General features: G+C 42.2%; 2 protein-coding genes and 1 non-coding gene across 3 annotated transcripts in view; 2 read left to right on the top strand and 1 right to left on the bottom strand.

Annotated features, from left to right (window-relative positions):
• LOC120023111 (microtubule-associated protein RP/EB family member 3-like) lies at positions 1–3,658 on the top strand. Its single transcript, XM_038967084.1, has 6 exons — positions 1–121; positions 456–601; positions 782–983; positions 2,446–2,588; positions 3,022–3,174; positions 3,590–3,658. Exons 1-6 carry the CDS (start codon positions 1–3, stop codon positions 3,656–3,658), a joined length of 834 nt encoding a protein of 277 aa, XP_038823012.1.
• A 3,639-nt stretch (positions 3,659–7,297) lies between these two features.
• trnaa-agc lies at positions 7,298–7,370 on the top strand. Its single transcript has one exon. It is a non-coding gene; the product is annotated as a tRNA-Ala (tRNA).
• Positions 7,371–9,108: 1,738 nt separating this feature from the next.
• The window catches only part of LOC120023017 (otoferlin-like), a 49,286-nt gene continuing 37,293 nt past the window's right edge, over positions 9,109–21,101 (bottom strand). Inside the window, exons 29-41 of the mRNA XM_038966968.1 lie at positions 18,679–18,788; positions 15,298–15,435; positions 14,457–14,594; positions 14,120–14,247; positions 13,709–13,879; positions 12,905–13,065; positions 12,526–12,668; positions 12,208–12,296; positions 10,902–11,000; positions 10,562–10,803; positions 10,136–10,314; positions 9,804–9,904; positions 9,109–9,289 (exon numbers count right to left, since the gene is read on the bottom strand). Of these exons, the coding sequence (XP_038822896.1) occupies positions 9,109–9,289; positions 9,804–9,904; positions 10,136–10,314; positions 10,562–10,803; positions 10,902–11,000; positions 12,208–12,296; positions 12,526–12,668; positions 12,905–13,065; positions 13,709–13,879; positions 14,120–14,247; positions 14,457–14,594; positions 15,298–15,435; positions 18,679–18,788 (1,880 nt within the window). The remainder of the gene's footprint in view (positions 9,290–9,803; positions 9,905–10,135; positions 10,315–10,561; positions 10,804–10,901; positions 11,001–12,207; positions 12,297–12,525; positions 12,669–12,904; positions 13,066–13,708; positions 13,880–14,119; positions 14,248–14,456; positions 14,595–15,297; positions 15,436–18,678; positions 18,789–21,101) is intronic.

The following is a 21,101-nucleotide window of genomic DNA, read 5'->3' as shown; positions in this document are numbered from 1 at the left end:
ATGGCAGTGAATGTGCACGCTACGTCTGTGTCCTGTGACACCCTGAGCCGACATGACATGCTGGCCTGGCTCAACGACTCCCTGCACCTCACCTACACCAAGATAGAACAGCTCTGCTCGGGTATGTTCTTCTCCAGTCCTCTTGATGTCATTGATCACCTTTTTTGTTGTTGTTTTGGTTCCTTATATATTAACCGGCTCAGGCAACATAGCCATTGTTCCCTCATCTCATCTCCCAAATGAATGTAATGAACGGGTCCTTTCCCCATCCCAGTGGGAAAATCTGCTTCAAATGACGTCATTACACTGGTTGTAATTTGGTTATGATGACATCATTTCAACCAGTTTTGCCTGTCGGCATGGACCTCAACAAATCCTTTCAAATGATGAGTAATGAGATGATGTTTACATTGTGTTGTTTAATAGCAGTATGCCCTTTCCCCCCTACCTTTCAGGGGCAGCGTACTGTCAGTTCATGGACATGCTGTTTCCAGGCTGTGTCCTTCTAAAGAAGGTAAAGTTCCAGGCCAAGCTGGAACACGAGTTCATACACAACTTCAAGGTTCTCCAGGCTGCCTTCAAGAGGATGGGCGTTGACAAAGTCAGGCTATTATCTATTTATCATCATCTGTTAAGCATTGTAAATCATTTATATACTGAAAGAAGTAGTGTACCGAACAAATTGTGACTGCAGCCGTGTGAGGGCTTGCAGCTAGATTCTTCAATGGAAAGATTGTCATCTCTCAAAAACGTTTTCTAACATGTATTCATATTCCTACAGATAATTCCCGTGGAGAAGCTGGTAAAAGGAAAGTTCCAGGATAACTTTGAGTTTGTGCAGTGGTTCAAGAAATTCTTTGACGCCAACTATGATGGGAAGGAGTACGACCCGCTACAGGCCAGACAGGGACAAGATGTGAACCCCGCCCCCAATCCAGGTGATCACTTTTCCCACAGACCAAAGAGAACTCATGGCCCTGCAGGTAACCCAACAGAATGGTTCTACCTCTTCTGAATGGGATTGTCTCGCTGATTGAGCTTTGGATGGCTCAAAACACTCACAGCGCTCTGCAAGTGTGTGTGTATGTGTGTCTCTGTGCGTGTGTGCTCTGCACGATCCACAGCATTTTAGAAACAGTCAAGGAAAGGTAGCTCTGTGAGTGACTGTCAAGAATTCTTGTGATCTCCACAGTACCTTTAGCAGACTTGATGAACACAAAGACATTATTTTCCAATCTATAAATATATTTTGTTCTAGTGATCCTTCATGTAGTGAATTGATAATTGTGCCACCCCTTTGGGACCCTTCGTACCTAGTGGTTATAGTGTTGGGCCAGTAACCGAAAGGTTGCTGGATTGAATCCCCGAGCTGACAAGGTAAAAATCTGTCGTTCTGTCCCTGAACAAGGCAGTTAACCCACTGTTCTCCGGTAGGCTGTCATTTTAAATAATAATTTGTTCTTAACTGACTTGCCTAGTTAAATAAAGGTAAAATAAAATGTCCCCTGCTATGTATAAAAGCAGGTTTTTTGTGCATTGTCTTTTGGCATTAAGGTTGAAAATCAATCATCATCGTTTCTCAAAATCCATAGTGTTGGTTACACCACAGGCAAAACATGATGGTATGCTTTCAACATGGTTCTCATTGGTTACACCACAGGCAAAACATGATGGTATGCTTTCAACATGGTTCTCATTGGTTACACCACAGGCAAAACATGATGGTATGCTTTCAACATGGTTCTCATTGGTTAAACCACAGGCAAAACATGATGGTATGCTTTCAACATGGTTCTCATTGGTTAAACCACAGGCAAAACATGATGGTATGCTTTCAACATGGTTCTCATTGGTTAAACCACAGGCAAAACATGATGGTATGCTTTCAACATGGTTCTCATTGAAATGCTGTAGTTGTATCCATAGCTTTGAACGCATGGGATGACAAACAATTAGTATTTGTTCAAGATGTTTACTAGTGTTTTGACTACTTTTAGTTTACTATTTGTTTAATAGTATTCTGTTTACATTTACTATGAATATGGCTGGGATTCAATCCAAGGCCCGTTATAGAGCAGTGCACTAGACATCTGACAATGCGCCTTTTAAAGGCATTTTCCCCCCTCCTACGTTTTCCGAGATCACTTTCACTGTAAATGACCTTTAAAAGCCTGCTCTATAAATCGCCTGGGATTGAATCCTGGCCTAAATGTTAGAACAGTAAACCTGCACTGCAACACTAAGGGCCCAATTCAATCTGTATTGCAGAAGAGCCACAGTATAGCACAATGGAAATGTAAAGGTCATTTTCCGATTGAGCCGACATATGCAGCGTTTACCGTGAATCTGTGAACACGGGAACATTGCCTTTAACTTTAGATTGTGCTAAACCACGGTTCTGCGACACGAATTGAATCTAGCCCTAACAATATCTGATTATTCCAGGCCCCCAGAGGCACTCGCCCACGGTGCCCAAGATCCTACCCACGCCCCAGAGGGTGCTGAACACCACTGTGCATGTGAGGAAGGCCCCGGCCCTGGCGCGGAACGGGGGCACCGACGCGGAACTCTTGGAGCTAAATCAACAGGTAGAGTCCCAGGGAGGGTAAGGAGGCCTTTACATAGGTCAAGTAAACTAATGGGCCATATGACTAGTATTGACAGTATTCAATACAAATTAACGTATATTTGTTTTGCCTCAGTTATCAGGTTTTATTTACTGCAAGTAGAGTTATGCTTAGCCCTGAGACTTGACCGTAGCCTACACACACGTCTCGGGGCTAAGTCATGCTTTGGTCTTTGGAATGTGTGAGTGTAAGTTCACACTAGAGTTGGCATCCTAATTTCTTACTCAGTTGTCACGTAGACAATAAAGGATATATTTGGGGCATATTAGGAAACTAAATGTAAGTATAGTTTAAGTATAGTAAGTATGTTACTAACATAACACTACTCAATGAGTACTACATTTACATTGTCATTCCCTGTGTGTTTGAAACAACCTGTTCTTCCCATGTGTAGTTGATGGAGCTGAAGTTAACAGTGGACGGACTAGAGAAGGAGAGAGATTTCTACTTCAGTAAGCTGAGAGACATTGAGCTGATCTGTCAGGAACACGAGAGTGACACCAACCCTCACCTCTCCAGGATCATGGACATTCTCTACGCCACAGAGGTACCTCTCACAACCACAGACATATGAATTAAATTTGTTCATATACTGTACATTGCTCAACACTGAAACTAATGGCTTTTATTAAATCTGTATCGCTAAAACTTTACAGATTGCGTGATAGAAATGTCACGGTAATTTCCTTTTGAGCCGAATTAAGCAGCGTTTACGCGGGAAGATTGCCTTTAAATTTCAATCACGCTGTAAATCTGTACTTCCGCAATACGGATTGAACAGAGCCCTAAGTATAGAATAGCCAACTTTTTTTAAACTAGAGATAGCAATTGCAATTAGCTATCCTTAATTGTCTCTACCCCTCTCTCATGTATAAAATATGAACTCATATTATTATAAAGTATACAGGGGTTGTGGGTTATCATCAACATTCTCTGTAAATTTGATGATATCTGTATTTTAGGACGGCTTTGCTGCTCCAGATGATGACGAGATTGATGGACAGGCCCACTTGGACCAGGATGAATACTGAGTCTCTAATACCTTCTGTCTGCCACATCCCCCTCTCCCTCCTCTAATACCTTCTGTCTGCCACATCCCCCTCTCCCTCCTCTAATACCTTCTGTTTGTCCACATCCCCCTCTCCCTCCTCTAATACCTTCTGTTTGTCCACATCCCCCTCTCCCTCCTCTAATACCTTCTGTTTGTCCACATCCCCCTCTCCCTCCTCCAATACCTTCTCTCCATCCACATCCCCCTCTCCCTCCTCTAATACCTTCTGTTTGTCCACATCCCCCTCTCCCTCCTCTAAACCCTTCTCTCCATCCATATTCTCTCTCTCTCTCTGTCTCTGTCTCTCTGTCTCTGCCTCTCTTTGCCTCTCCCTCTCTTTTGCCCCTCTCTTGTTCTTGTTCTATCTCTTTTCCTCTCTTCCTCTCTTTTCATATGTATATATGTGTGTCTCCTCCTTCCCCCTCGGCTATGTACTGTACATACACCATTACATCTCAGTGTCATAAGCTACCCCTCCCTCCCCCCCAATGACACAGTAGCAGCAACAATAACAGAACATATCCTAGTCGTTCCAGCATGGTACATAGTATAACACAGAATAATGACCCAAACCAAGGTGATATTAATGGGGGTATTAGGCCTGCACAATTCATTCAGAGTTGTAAATATGACAAAAAAGGAACGATTTTGAAATAAGGTAGATGTCTGAATGCATTTGTTTGTTTGTCTTTTGGTTTGACTCGCGCTTTTTCTAAAAACTAATTTTGGTTCTATTCCGGAGCGTAGAAAGCACCTTGTGCATGTTACTGTATTACAGGTTACCACAAGAGTCCTAAAGTAGACTAACAAAATCACCTATGACAACAAATTATAATTCATTCGTTTTTACTTTCTTATTTATTGATTTGGATTTTAACTACTATCGGTACAATAATTGGTGCAAAATGTATGTAAATGAAACAATACTGTAACGTATGCTCATGGTAGTGAAAAGGCTTAAGCTTTTTATTTGAGTTGATGGCATGTAGTAACGTCAAGGGAAAATGCATTAAAGAAAGTGGTCCAGAAATAGTAATTTAGGTATAGGATATGATCAATGCTGTTTGACTGTACTCATTCTGGATTAGCTGTATTTGAACATGAGAATGTCATAAATTAACAGGGAATGGGCGATATATTCATAAACTAATTTATGTGGAGATTTTATCTTCAATTAGAAGTGTCTGGGTACATGCCATGGTATTTATTATGTATAATAAGTTTTAAATTAATTTGGTATTAACAATACCTGAGTTACTATGTAAGCTGACTATGGCAGCAAATTGTTTTTTTAATTTAACTGTATAAATGTGTTGTTTAAAAGAGCCTGAAAACAATGATTTACTTTAATTTGATCATATCACATTTCTGCTGCTAATTTTGCTGTGTTTCTACTTTTGGTTTGCTATAATATATTGCTCAGCTGTAATGAGTCATCTTACTAATTTCATGTTGAGTTTAGAGAACGATGAAGTCAGGAGTTTGCGTCCCAAATCAAGTTTAAGTTTTAGTAGAGTGAAATACTTAACTTGTGTGCTGTATCCAACAGTGCAGTAATCAAACACTAAGAAATAAGAGAGGAAGCTATATACAGGGTCAGTGCTAATACCAAATGTACAATGTGCAGGGATACTTGAGTATTTGAGGTAGATATGTACATATACTGTAGGCAGGGAATATGAGAAAGTGACTGGTAGCTGGATAAAGAATAATAATATATCAAAAGTAGAGCCCTAAATAGGGAATAGTGTGCCGTTTGGGATGCACTGAGTTAGTTAGGGGTCTATGACCAGTTCAAAATGGTGCTGGTCATCATGAGCATCATAAGGAATAGAACTCCTTTGCCCTGTACTACTGCCTTTTCAATGCAATCCTACAGCCATCTGCAATAGAATCTGACCTGCATTCTCTCACGTGCTTTGACTGTCTGCATAACTCTCATCTCTTTGAGTTTTATTAAGTAAATAAACAAACGATTGTGAAATAAACTGTTATAATACTGTTGTTGATTTCTGTTTGGCTAAAATATTGTGGGCACAGAAAACCATGGAAAGAGCCCACTGGCCCTCCTATGGGCCCCACTCTCAATGGTAGGCCCTAATCTCTGTTAACCCAGAAGTAAAATCTTGCCTAATATGGTAAACTGGTTGCCTAATTTGGTCAGCTGGTCTATAGGTAGAATCAATAATGTATATAAACCCTGGATTGCTGATGCTCTGTATTGGCCAATGAGATGCTTTGAAGACACTGGTCAGCGGTATTTGCACTCAGAAGGAGCAGTCCTCCATACGAATGAATGGAATTCTACAATATTTCAATTAAATGTTTCAAGGACAAAATTATGTGTATTTAAGTATTCTGTGGTTGTAGTGGGGACAGTAGCATCCAAACTTTCAAAAAATTATACTCTAAATACATTTTTATATATGCTTAGCTCACATAATACAATGTAAAAGTATGCATTGAGGTGTTTATAATAGAATAAACGTGGCCAAAACATATGTTGACATTAATTAATGGATTTAGCTTCCACATTTTTTTTTTTTACAATGGTGGGGGAGTGCCAAGATGGAGGCGCGGTGGCTTGAGTCCAACAACTAAAGTTGATTAATGGATACTCCCAAGACTTCAGTGAGAAAATAATGTCAAAATTTAGCTAACGTGTAAACTGGATAGCACAACAGCTCAAAAACAGAGGAAGAGGAAGAAAGGCCCAACTCGGCGGAAAATCTGTCTGCCTCCAGCAGGTGTCGTATTTTCGTTGTTTCGCATACCAAGCAAGGAGTTTTTGTATGGAGGTCAATGAGTGTTGAATTTGGTCAACAAATACATTAATGGCTTATTTGCTAAAAATCTACTTATATTGGTCACATACACATGGTTAGCAGATGTTATTGCGAGTGTAGTGTAATGCTTGTAAGATTTATTTGATCGAATATAAGTTTCGTAACGCTTAAGTTGTTACGAGTGTACTGATATAAGTAAGATATCCATCAATTTTGAGAAAAAACGTATATCGGAGTTGTCTCGAAATGGTTATATGCATATTTATGTTATGAGGCTAGTAGCATAGCATCTCTCGCCATTGAATACAGGCGGTTGACGTCAACAACCCTCATCGAATATTCAAAACAGGATTACAATAGTGAGATTTATCCACCAATCCAAATAAAGGATAGGCGGGAGCTAGACAGTCCGTCGTGCTGCTTTGTGGACAACGATTCCCATTGTTAGGACGAAGAGACATGCATCTTGTCAGTAAATCCATAGTATTTTATATAAATAATTGCGCAGATTAGTAGGGCCAATCCATAGTATTTTATATAAATAATTGCGCAGATTAGTAGGGCCAAAAAAAAGAGTGCGTTTCCATCCAAGGACTGTAAAGGGCAATATTGTTCCACACAAAGTGTTGCGGTGTTGAAAAAATGAATAGCATTGGTCTTCTATTATTTTCGTAGATCGATCAAGTAAAATACATGTAGAAAGAAAATGTCTCTACAATTTCTGATATGAATGTCGAATCTTCATTCTACTCAATGCCTACAATTTATGTGGTTCAAATTCAACACAACACTGACAAGGTCTTGTATTTACACAGCCCATGCGTCTCTCATCCGGGGGATTAGCTCAAATGGTAGAGCGCTCGCTTAGCATGCGAGAGGTAGCGGGATCGATGCCCGCATCCTCCAAATGTTTTCTTGAGAGAGCAAGTGAATGTAAAGCGCATTTATTATGAGTTTACTCTCTAACTTTAAATTAAAATACGTATTGTATACTACTACATCAATCTTTAAAATCAACCTTTAGAACGGAAGGATTTTAAACCTACAAAACGTTTTCTTCAATAGGTCCATTCTTTTGTTGGTTGTGGGACATACAATCACAATAATCAGTCAAATCGGAACAAAGTCCTTAATTCAATACTGAACAGCACTGTGTGCTCGATACTCAAGGCACACCAAATACACTCTCAATAAAATCACAGCAAGCTATACATATCTATGTGTAACAGATCTGGGTTCAAATACTATTTAAAACCGATCATATACTTGGAACTACTTTGCTCTAGACTGCCTAGAATACCAAATGGGTGGGTTTTCAGTTTTGCGACTATTCTAAGCCAGGCAACCCCATTCAAGACAAAGTATTTGAATTTTGAAATTATTTCGAAAAGTATTTAAACCCAGGTCGGATGTGAAAGGCTGAAAACTAACTGCACATCGATGTCGTAGACCTTCACAGACAAGAACCCCTCAGACACTCAGTCAAGTTTCAGCGTTGTACAACGTTTGCTTATCTAGATACACCAAACAATGCACTCCACTGATAAAAAATGGAATACATAGTAGGCTATACATGTGTTTTGGGTAAAGGTGTCTATGTGTTTTGGATAAAGGACCATGTATCTTGACCATGTATCCAGGCATGCTGTATATGAAGAGGCCCAGGATGAGCACCAGCAGCAGGGCTACATACAACTAACTTGTCCGTGAGCCAGAAGTACTGGTTGCAGATGAGGTTTTTGATGGCCTTGAAAGGCATAAGGAACCACAGGAAGGCTGTGTCTGGACTGCTGGAGGAAACAAATAAGGGTTGGTTGGTTAGACTGCAGTAAAGTTAATAATAAAATGGAAAAATAGCTTGTGGTACAGTAGGTTAAAATTCTTTGGACCTGCCATAAACATGTATGGTTGAATAATTATGTCTCATTATCATCTAATAATAATCATGACTAAATATGAGACATTTGGAGTCAGTTGAAATGTTGATCCATAATACTGATGCCTCATTTCTTGCTAAAATATTCTGAAAACAGATTGTATTGGATTCAGATGGATTGGATTCAGATGGATTGGATTCAGATGGATTGGATTCAGATGGATTGGATTCAGATGGATTGGATTCAGATGCATGGAGTGACAAAGAGAAACAGACTCAGTTATTGTTCTTATCACTTTATTCACAAAAAACAGATTATACGTAATATACTACATACTGCACACTGTTAAACAAAGACAATATCAACAGCCACAGAAAAGTCAGTCAGTGCAAACCAAGACTAATACATGACTTCAAGCAAGAACAGAATCAGAACTCCAAAACAAAACATTTTACTTTGTAGATCGAACTTTTTTGCAACCCCATAATATTAAAATGTTTACTACTGTATGTCCTTGAACAGGTATTTGAAAGGGATGTATATATATAATAAATCATATTTATTGTATTATTTATTTATACTTGGACATGGTTTTGGTACCTTTTTTTAATGATACATGGTGTGTGTACGATTGTCTTGTCAAATGGCAAAAACATTACAGGGACTCCATGAGAAGAGGGGATGCTTGTTACTGAAAACAAGTCGTTGAATATATTATTGAGTTTGGAAGTTGTTGAGTAACTATCCCTTTTAAGATTTTCCACTTCTCAAGCCCCCATTAGCTTCTTGACCATGTATCCAGGCATGCTGTATATGAAGAGGCCCAGGATGAGCACCAGCAGCAGGGCTACAACTAACTTGACCGTGAGCCAGAAGTACTGGTTGCAGATGAGGTTTTTGATGGCCTTGAAAGGCATAAGGAACCACAGGAAGGCTGTGTCTGGACGGCTGGGAGAGAGAGACAGGGTTGGTTGGTTAGACTGCGCTAATGCCTTATAAGGACATCAAACAGAGACACAGAGGATTACCAAATATGACTTTAAGATACAGGTCCGGTTTGCTCTAAATATAAACAAACACATAAAAATGATGGCATAAAGAAAGGTTATTTTAGTAACTGGACTGCTGATGCTCTGTATTGGCCAGTATGATCATCCCTGTTCAAATTCAGTACTTAGTCAAAGCAATTTCATAAAAGACCCTTTCTCTCTTCCATAATTGTTATGTTTAATAATCAAATGGACCTTTACATTAGGGTGCGTTCTGACGAGGGTGCGTTCTGACTGCATGGTAGAGCTTTGTTTAAGTGCAACCTGTTTTAGTGCAAAAAAATTCATGCTCCTGTCCCTTCCCCACTCCTGTCCCTTCCCCACTTCAACCTTCCTCGTTGAAATACATTGAGTTGGCACCAACATTTGACACTGTATTTGTTAGCTTAGTGGTAGGTTAATGGTGCTTTTACTTGGGTTTCTCCAGGGGTTCAGGTTCGTTGCGTCCTTCACCTACTGGGTTCTTCTCAGCCTCCTCTGCAGTCATCAGCTGCAGCTCTGCTTCCACTTTCCCCTGCAAAGACACAAACAACATCACTACCAAACACTGGGGTTCATACAGTATACAAAGGAGTGATTCTTTATCTTTTGACTGATCTGTTACATTTCCAAACTGACCTCTGTTCAGTCTTTAACTCAGCTAGTTTCTTCACAATGTAACTCAATTGTCACGCTTTGTTTAATCAAAGACACCATTTTGTCAAGTGTATAGTTTACTGTGTTTAATCCAGTCCACACTACATACAGTGAGTTCAAACTCGTCATTCTCATCTCTGGCCAGGAAGGGCCACCAGCCCTTGATCCTCCTCTGTTTGAAGATGGACACCATGGGAATATCCTGTTCGTTCAGCACCATGTTGATGGAGCACTGCTTGGCTGTCTTCGCTCCACGAGGGAAACGGTTCAGATCCAGCTCAATGGCGCCTAGGAATAGACAAAAATATCATGCATATTTATTCGATATGCATAAAGGTTTCTCAGCTGTTGTTGTTGTTATGTTGATGTTGTTGTTATGACTGCCACAACAGTACTTTCCATGTCCCAGAATACAAATTCAATATAAAAAAAAGTAGCCCTAGTCTGAAATGTTAAATTCACAGAAGGACCAACATTTACAGCTCAGAAAATCATTATGGTGAATGTTTAGTAGAGGGAAATTAAATCACTCCACCTAAGAAGTCATCTGCAGAGAAGTGATCAGCATCCCAGACTTGTAGGTTGAGACGAGCAGGGATCTTATACTCAGTCTCGTCCCAGGCGAACATAGACTCCTTCTTAGAGATGACGATCTTCTCCTCGGCCTGTAGGTAGTCAAACGGGTAGATGAAGCGCCAGTTGAAGAGACCCTCCCCTGTCAGGGAGTGGTAGTGGACGTCTGTGTCCTGCTTGTCCTCCTGCTGACCCTTCAGCCAGCTGTTGAATGAAGAAGAAGAAGAAGAAATGGTTTTAATATTTAGTACACCTCCAGAAGTTAGAAAAACATAGATACTTTCAAAGGAAACATTATTTACCCCCGCACGAAGATATCACTGGACTTTTCTCCCGTGAAGATGTCATCATCCTCCAGAATGACCTCGTCTGTGTTCCAGATAATCACCCTCAGTTCAAACCTGCCCGACGACCAAACACCTCAGTGTCACATCAGTGAGGCACAGTAACATTTTGGTTGCATTTTGTGTTTTTAAAATCTCTGTTATGTGATATATCTTATCATATAAAATTGTGAATTTACTGATATATATACAGTACCAGTCAAAAGTATGTACACACCTACTCATTCAAGGGTTTTTCTTTATTCTGACTATTTTCTACATTGTAGAATAATAGTGAAGACATCAAAACTATGAAATAACACATATGGAATCATGTAGTAACCAAAAAAGTGTTAAACAAATCAAAATATATTTTATATTTAGATTTTTCGAAGTAGCCACCCTTTTCCTTGATGACATATTTGCACACTCTTGGCATTCGATCCATGGAGGCAAAAAGGACAATGTCGGAGTTTAATTCAATAAGAGAAAAGCTGCGAAATGGAGAGTTGAAAATAAGGAGAAGGGAGGGCCAGAACAGTAGACTAAAGTTGAGGAAAGATTTGGTGAAGTGGTAAAAGAGGATGATAGCAGTGCGGCTGTGTTATGTGTGATGATTGAAAGGCGCTATACAAAATCTCTATGAGGTGCTATCTTTATCAGCATCATAAAAGCTGATAGTATTTTAACCACATAAAATACGCATCCAAGCTGAAAAGAAATCTTATCAGAATAATTTTGGGTCATTTTCACAACTTTCCTTACAACCAGTCAAACTGATGTGTTTTATTTCTTCTCCCCGGTCCCTAGACGTTTTTGATCCACGAAAGAAGCAGAAAACTTTACAGATGTCAACTATATTGAAACATTAATTCTAGAGATTTATGACATTATTGTGGTGAGCAAGGGTTTACTTAGTCTTCCAGGGAAACACATTTCTTTTATTTAACTAGGCAAGTCAGTTAAGAACAACTTCTTATTTACAATGACGGCCTCGGAACAGTGGGTTAAGCCCACAGTGCATTTCTATGTTAGAGTGTTGGGGTCGGGTGAGGGCCTCAGATTTTCACTTTATCACATATAGTTGGGCATTGCGGATGGGTTATTAGCAGTTGCGGGTGGGTGCGGGTGAACAAACAGCTGACCCTCGCCCCACTAATATACAGTGTATTACTGATATCTAACCCTGCCGACAATGCACATTCCTCATAACTTTTATTTCACTTTTCAAATTCTCTTACTAAATGTTTTTTTTTAAAGCACATTACATTGTACTAGAACATACTTCTTTGGTTTTCTGGGTGCGATATCAATGGCTGGTCCAGGTGCAGGCATATCCTTGGGGAACATGTCCACCCACATCTCAATCCTCCCCTACACAAAGAGAAACACACAGATAAACATGGGGTGAGATACAATTCAACTACACAGCAATCAAACCTAATCAATCAGGCCTACATTCACATGGAACATGTGTCATCTTTACTTTACTGTACTTTATATTTGCTTTACTACCTTCACCAGGTGGATCATTTGAAACACTGAAGCAGGCACTTGGGCATTTAGCAAGCACTGGCTTAAAGGCAACCTTGTTCTACAGTACCTGTTCGATGCCAGGCTTGTCAGGGTTGAGGAGTGGCCTGGTCTCCACATGTTCTGGGATGAGTTTACAGCCCACCCTGGGGATATCCTCCCAGTGCTTCAGCGCAGTCAGGGCCAGGTGCTCATCTGTCTGCTTCTTCAGACCTAAGGAACATCACCAGAGCAACCCAGACAGACAGTACAGCAGTAGTTGTCAACCTGGGGTACTAGACAAGTCGAGTACTACCTAGCCTACCCACAGGGAAAGCTCATAAGATCAGTTGTACATAACGGGGTACTTCAGCCAGGCAGAGAAAAATATGATTGGTTGTACAGTAACCAACAGGTGAGGGTAGAAAAGCATTTCAGGTAATGTTGTTGTGTTGTACTCTATACAGTACCATTTTCATCTTCGATCTCGGTTGGGCCCATGAAGATCCTGTTGGCCACCTTGACCCGTCCTCCAGGGCCATAGTGGGGCCCGTCCAGCTTGCCCTCTTTACACAGCTTGGCCAGGATCTGGGTTGGCTTCAGGGGGTCCCGCCACACATTGTAGCCATGGCTACAGGGACGAAAAAAATAAAGATGGAGACAAACAAATTGTATGCAGTTCTAAGATATTGGATATTTATTTATGTATGGTTTATTTATCTAGGTCAGTCCTGAATTGGATCATGTACAGGATCCTGTGTTGTACATATATTTATAGGCAAAAGAGAGGGTTCACCTAAATGGATGCGATGCCACATTTTGCTCTGTGCTTGCTGTAATAGTTCTTAAATAGCATATTTGGATGCGATGCCACATTTTGCTCTGTGCTTGCTGTAATAGTTGTCTGGCTACCCAGACTCCTTGCTCTGGCCAAACGCTACGCCACGACCACATTAGTTTCTTCCCTGCAATGAGTCTGGATCTGAGTACCTCACCGACCCTTCACCGATGCAAACACATTTGGGGCCGTGTGATTGGGCCAGAGCCAGAACACACGTGTGTGAAGTGGCGGTTTGAGAATTCGTCATTGGCTTTGATACTCTGATTGGTTAGAGACGATCCAATCACTGATGACTTTGTTTTGTAAAACGCCCCTCGTGCCCCTCGTTACCACAAATGACTTCAATGATGTCAGTGTCAGACTAAAGTATGTAGCGAACGACAGAGCAGCGGAAGAATTTAGTGAGTCGTCAGGCTACTGTAATAGTACTTACACGGCATATTTGGATGGGAGGCCACATATGGCTCTGTGCTTGCTGTAGTAACGGTTCTCCAGATCCAGTTTAGTCTCCCCAATCAGGTCGTCAGTGCCCACTAAGTCCCAGTCATAGACGGACACTGTTAGTGTAGAGTCCATGGGAAATGTGGCTTCGATATCAAAAGATCTGATGGGTTCAAAATAAATGACATTTTTTAAGTCTTTGGTCACAACTTATGGTTATTATTTTCAACATGTTTACACTTTAAATGCGCAAGCTATAACTATACAAGCTATAACTATACAAGCAGCGCCAGTCTTCAGAGTAAATTACTTGGCTAGCTCGTATGCTATTAAGAATTCATTAATTCATCATGAATGTTAGCGGAAATGGACGAAATATTGCATTTAGAGTTTCTCCACTTACTTGCCAAAGATAGGGTTGAGTTGCTTGGAGAGGTAGTTCTCTTTGTCTTTGATGTCTGATCTTCCTAGTTTTATGGCGATGTACGGATCAGCTTTTCCATTGATATCCGCTGGATGCAGATCAGTTGCCTTTAGAAATGTTTTATTTGGTTTTATTTGACAATCAAGACATTACATGTTAATAATCATAGGATAGTCTAATGTCTGTAGCTTCCCAGATTAATTCGGAAATTTAGGATTGTAAGTAGTACTTAGTACAGTGTAGTGTAGTGAAGTGTAGACAGTGAAGTGTAGTGTAGTGTTGTGCAGTGTAGTGTAGTTTTGTGTTGTGTACCGACCCTGATGATATAGACCCGGACTACAACGTTGATTGGGTCGTTGGTTGGAATGTTCTGGAACATGCCCATGTTGGAGTCGAAGCCCATCTCCCTCTGCATCTCATCTGACACTGGCACTTTGTACATGCACAGAGAACCCTGAAACACAAACAGATACACACAGAGTTAATACAATCACATCTAATCCAACGCCTTGTACATGCACAGACAGCCCTGAAACACAACAGACATGCACAATTGTGTTAGATTCTGGAAAGGGGGAGATACATTCAATTGAAATACAGAGCCACAGTGGAGGTGTCATAATACCCATAAAACCTAGCGGTCAAACAGGGAAATGGTTCCAATCGTTTTTCCACCATTCATTTTTCCCATAGGGGATTTTAGAAACCCTTAAACTAAGGGCTTACCCTTTGCATGCAACTCTGTTATTTCATGTCACATCGCTATATTAGGATTGGGTGGGGTGTGGTATTCAACAAAATAATGGACTCCGTATGCTCAGTATAGTTTCTTCCTAACCTGGTCCCAGACATTTGTATGCTGTATAGACAACTCCTATAGACAACTCCAATAGACAACTCCTATAGACAACTCCAATAGACAACTCCTATAGACAACTCCAATAGACAACTCCAATAGACAACTCCTATAGACAACTCCAATAGACAACTCCTATAGACAACTCCAATAGACAACTCATATAGACAACTCCAATAGACAACTCCTATAGCCATTGAACAACTAAGATCTGAGACCAGTCTACTTCCTTCTCTCTTCCGTCGCTGACAAAGAAGAAGGTAAGAAGAAGGTAAGGCCCTCTGTGTGAAAGGGGTTTTACTTTGAATTTGCCAATAATCCTGTCCTCATCCGCCATGTTCTGGTCGTCGTCGTCTCCTGCCTTCCCTCTGAACAGGTTGAAGGTGTGAAGCCAGTCTTCAAAGTTATCAAACTCCTTCTCCAACTCCTTGGGGTACACCTAATGAGGAAATACAAAAACAGACTATAAAGTATTTGCCCAGACCTCTGTTTTGAACAGCCTGAATTTAAAATTGGTTAAATTGAGATTCTGTGTCACTGATCTACACACAATACCCCATAATGTCACAGTGTAATTTTGTTTGTAGAACATCTTTGAAATTAATTAAAAAAATTAAAGCTGAAATGTATTCAAACCCTTTTGTTATGGCAAGCCAAAATAAGTTCAGGAGTAAAAATGTGCTTAACAAGTCACATAATAAGTTGCATGGAGTCATTCGGTGTTCAATACTTTTTAATGACTACTGCATCTCTGTATCCCGCACATACAATTATCTGTAGGGTCCCTCAATCGAGCAGTGTATTTCAGGCACAGATTCAACCACAAAGACCAGGAAGGTTTTTCAATGGCTCGCAAAAAAGGGAACCAATTGGCAGATGTGTAAGAATAAAAAAATCAGACGCTGAATATCCCTTTGAGCATGGTGAAGTTATTAATTACACTTTGGATGGTGTATCAATACACCCAATCCCTACAAAGATACGTGTCCTTCTTAACTCAGTTGCCGGAGAGGAAGGAAACCGCTCAGGGATTTCACCATGAGGCCAAAACAGTTACAGTTTAATGGTTGTGATATGAGAAAACTGAGGCTGTATCAACAATACTGTAGTCACTCCACAATACTAACCTACATTACAGAGTAAAAGAAGGAAGCTTGTACAGAATAAAAATATTCCAAAACATGAATCCTGTTTGCAACAAGGCACTTAAGTACTTCTGCAAAAATGTGGCAAAGAAATTAACTTTTTGTCCTGAATACAATGCGTTATACAGTATGTTTGGGGCAAATCCAACACAACAAAACAACCCTTCATATTTTCAAGCATGGTGGTGGGTGCATTAAATTATGGGTATGCTTGTCATCGGTAAGGACTATGGAGGTTTTTTTGATGATAAAAAGAAACAGAATATAGCTACAAGCACAGGCAAAATCCTAGAAGAAAACCTGGTTCGGTCTGCTTTCCAACAGACACTGGTAGACATATTCACCTTTCAGCAGAACAATAATCTAAAACACAAGGCCAAATCTACACTGGAGTTGCTTACGAAGACAACATTGAATGTTCCTGAGTGGCCTAGTTACAGTTTTGACTTAAATCGTCTTGAAAATCTATGGCAAGACTTGAAAATGGCTGTCTAGCAACGCGTATATACAGTATGTATGCATGTGTGTATGTATGTATATACACTGAGTATGCCAACCATTAGGAACACCTTTTTAATATTGAGTTGCATCCCCTCCCTTATACCCTCAGAACAGCCTTAATTCATCGGGGCATGGAATCTAGGTGTCAAAAGAGTTCAACAGGAATGCTGGCCCATGTTGATTCCAATGCTTCCCACAGTTGTTTCAAGTTGGCTGGATGTCCTTTGGGCATTCTTGATACACACAGGAAACTGTTGAGCGTGAAAAACTCAGCAGGTTTGCAGTTCTTGACACAAACCGGTGCGCCTGGCACCTACTACCATACCCTGTTCAAAGGCACTTACATTTTGTGTCTTGCCCATTCACCCTCCGAATGCCACACATGCACAATCCTTGTCTCATTTGTCTCAAGGCTTAAAAATCCTTCTTTCACCTGTCTCCACCCCTTCATCTACACTGACTGAAGTGACACCAATAAGGGACATCAATAAGGGATCATAGCTTTCACCTGGATTCACCTAGATTCACCTGGTCAGTCTATGTCATGGAAAGAGCAGGTGTTCTTAATGTTTTATATACTCAGTGTGTGTACAGTACATTCGGAAAGTATTCAGACCCCTTCACTTTCCAAATCATGTCCAGTCAATTGAATTTACCACAGATGGACTCCAATCAAGTTGTAGGAACATCTCATGGATGATCAATGGAAACAGGATACACCTGAGCTCAATGTCGAGTCCCATAGCAAAGGGTCTGAATACCTCGGTCAATAAGGTATTTCTGTTTTTTATTTTTAATACATTTGCAGAGATTTCTAAAAACCTGTTTTAGCTTTGTCATTATGGGGTATTGTGTGTAGATTGATGAGGATATATATATTTTTTATCCATTTTAGAACAAGGCTGTAACGTAACAAAATGTGGAAAAAGTACATACATACATACATACATACATACATACATACATACATACATACATACATACATACATACACACACACACACACACACACACACACACACACACACACACACACACACACACACACACACACACACACACACACACACACACACACACACACACACACATACACACATACATACATACATACATACATACATACATACATACATACATACATACATACATACATACATACATACATACATACTAGAGCTGGCCGTCCGGCCAAACTGAGCAATCGGGGGAGAAGGGCCTTGGTCAGGGAGGTGACCAAGAACTCGATGGTCACTCTGACAGAGCATCCAGAGTTCCTCTGTGGAGATGGGAAAACCTTCCAGAAGGACAACCATCTCTGCAGCACTCCACCAATCAGGCCTTTGTGGTAGAGTGACCAGATGGAAGCCACTCCTCAGTAAAAGACACATGACAGCCTGCTTGGAGTTTGCCACAAGGCACCTAAATGACTCTCAGGCCATGAGTAACAAGATTCTCTGGTCTGATGGAACCAAGATTGACCTTTTTGGCCTGAATGCCAAGCGTCACGTCTGGCGGAAACCGGGCACCATGGTGGTGGCAGCATCATGCTGTGGGGATGTTTTTCAGCGGCAGGGACTGGGAGACTAGTCAGCATCGAGGGAAAGATGAACGGAGCAAAGTATATATATATATATATATATACATAATCAACAATCAACTTGACAGAGCTTGAAGAATTTGAAAAAGAATAATGGGCAAATATTGTAATTCAGGTGTGCGAAGCTCTTAGACTTACTCCCCAAAAGACTCACAGCAGTAATCACAGCCAAATGTGTTTCTATAAAGTATTGGCCCAGGGGTGTGAATACTCATGTAAATGAGATATTTCTGCATTTCATTTTCTATAAATGTGTTAATTTTTAACTGTCATTATGCGGTATTGTGTGTAGACGGGTGAGATTATATATATTTTTAATCCATTTTTAATTCAGGCTGTTACACAACAAAATGTGGAGTAAGTCAAGGGGTATGAATAGTTTCTGAAGGCACTGTAATCAGTTTTGCTCGCTGGGTGGTATTGAGTAGCCACATACCTGCAGCTCATTGAGTTTGTGCTTCTTCTTCTCTGGCATGTCTCCAGGCCTCCTCTTGTCCTTTCCTTTTCCTTTCTTTCCTTTGACAGGAGGGTCATCAGGTTTGATCTCTGAGTATAGGTTAGGGAACAAGGGGTGAGGGGTGAAAGTTGTAAAAACAATATGAATATGAACAGTCAGTGAACAGCCCCATCAATATCCAGGAGATTTGCAATTCTGTTATTTCATGTCACAACAATATAACAGTTAACACCCAATTTTATTTTATTTAAAGAATTGCTTGATCTAATAAAGTATACGTAGTGTCACGTTCCTGACCTGTTTTCTGTTGTTTGGTATGTGTTTATTGGTCAGGGCGTGAGTTTTGGGTGGGCAGTCTATGTTTTCTGTTTCTATGTTGGTTTTGGGTTGCCTGGTATGGCTCTCAATTAGAGGCAGGTGTTTGACGTTTCCTCTGATTGAGAGTCATATTAAGGTAGGTTGTTCTCACTGTTTGTTGGTGGGTGGTTGTCGTCCGTGTCAGTGTTTGTCGCGCCACACGGGACTGTCTCGGTTTATGTAGTCTGTTCCTGTTCGTGAGTTCTGCGTGTATTTTATGTAAGTTCCATGTCCAGGTCTGTCTACTCCGTTTTGTTATTTTGTAAAATCCTTCCAAGTGTTTGTTTTCGTGTTTCATCGTTTGATTTAATAAATCATTATGTATTCACAACCCGCTGCACTTTGGTCAAATCACTACTCCTCCTCTTCGTATGAAGAGGAGGAGGAACACCGTTACAGAATCACCCACCAAACCCGGATCAAGCAGCGGGTTAACGGACAGCGCACGAAGCAGGATTTCTGGTCTTGGGAGGAAATCATGGAAGGAAAAGGACCATGGGCTAAAGTTGAAGTGAATCGCCACCCATGGGAACAGCTGGAGGCAGCTCGGAGAGGGAGGAAACCGGAGAGAGGAACCGGCGTTATGAGGGGACACGTCTAGCACGGAAGCCCGAAAAGCCCGCAAGTACAACCCAAAAATTTCTTGGGGGGGGGCTAAGAGGTAGTGGGTCTAGGGCAGGTAGGAGACCTGCGCCCACTTCCCAGGCTAACCGTGGAGAGCGGGAGTACGGGCAGACACCGTGTTACGCAGTAGAGCGCACGGTGTCTCCTGTACGTGTGCATAGCCCGGTGCGGGTTATTCCACCTCCCCGCACTGGTAGGGCTAGATTGAGCATTGAGCCAAGTGCCATGAAGCCGGCTCTACATATCTGGCCACCAGTACGTCTCCTTGGGCCGGCTTACATGGCACCAGCCTTACGCATGGTGTCCCCGGTTCGCCTACATAGCCCGGTGCGGGTTATTCCACCTCCCAGCACTGGTCAGGCGACGGGGAGTATACAACCAGGTAAGGTTGGGCAGGCTCAGTGCTCAAGGGAGCCAGTACGCCTACACGGTCCGGTATATCCGGCGCCACCTTCCCGCCCCAGCTCAGTACCACCAGTGCCTACACCACGCACCAGGCTTCCAGTGCGTCTCCAGAGCCCTGTTCCTCCTCCACGCACTCTCCCTGTGGTGCGTGTCTCAAGCTCAGTGCCTCCAGTTTCGGCACCACGCATCAAGCCTCCTGTGCGTCTCCAGAGCCCTGTACGCACTGTTCCTTCTCCCCGCACTCGCCCTGAGGTGCGTGCCCTCAGCCCGGTACCTCCAGTTCCGGTACCACGCACCAGGCCTATAGTGCGCATCGAGAGTCCAGTGTGCCCTGTTCCTGCTCCCCGCACTAGCCTTGAGGTGCGTGTCTCCAGTCCGGTACCACCAGTTCCGGCACCACGCACCAGGCCTACTGTGCGCCTCAGCAGGTCAGAGTCGGCTGTCTGCCCAGCACCGTCTGAGCCATCTGTCTGCCCAGCGCCGTCTGAGCCATCTGTCTGCCCAGCGCCGTCTGAGCCATCTGTCTGCCCAGCGCCGTCTGAGCCATCTGTCTGCCCAGCGCCGTCTGAGCCATCTGTCTGCCCAGCGCCGTCTGAGCCATCTGTCTGCCCAGCGCCGTCTGAGCCATCTGTCTGCCCAGCGCCGTCTGAGCCATCCGTCTGCCCAGCGCCTTCTGAGCCATCCGTCTGCCCAGCGCCTTCTGAGCCATCCGTCTGCCACGAGCCATTAGAGCCGCCCGTCTGTCCCGAGCCATTAGAGCCGTCCGTCAGTCAGGAGCCGCTAGAGCCGTCCGTCAGTCAGGAGCCGCCAGAGCCGCCAGCCAGTCAGGAGCTGCCAGAGCCGCCAGCCAGTCAGGAGCTGCCAGAGCCGCCAGCCAGTCAGGAGCTGCCAGAGCCGCCAGCCAGTCAGGAGCTGCCAGAGCCGCCAGCCAGTCAGGAGCTGCCAGAACCGCCAGCCAGTCAGGAGCTGCCAGAGCTTCCCTACAGTCATGAGCTGCCCTACAGTCATGAGCTGCC

This window comes from Salvelinus namaycush, chromosome 28, assembly GCF_016432855.1.
Source record: "Salvelinus namaycush isolate Seneca chromosome 28, SaNama_1.0, whole genome shotgun sequence".
Lineage (NCBI taxonomy): Eukaryota > Metazoa > Chordata > Actinopteri > Salmoniformes > Salmonidae > Salvelinus > Salvelinus namaycush.
Note: the sequence above shows the minus strand (reverse complement) of the source record. Positions and strands in the feature narration are given on the sequence as shown.

Coding starts and splice junctions, on each gene's coding strand:
- LOC120023111 (XM_038967084.1), top strand. CDS start 1: ATGGCAGTGAATGTGCACGCTACGTCTGTGTCCTGTGACACCCTGAGC. Junction 602..781: donor AGAGGATGGGCGTTGACAAA/GTCAGGCTATTA, acceptor ATATTCCTACAG/ATAATTCCCGTGGAGAAGCT. Junction 2,589..3,021: donor TCTTGGAGCTAAATCAACAG/GTAGAGTCCCAG, acceptor TCCCATGTGTAG/TTGATGGAGCTGAAGTTAAC.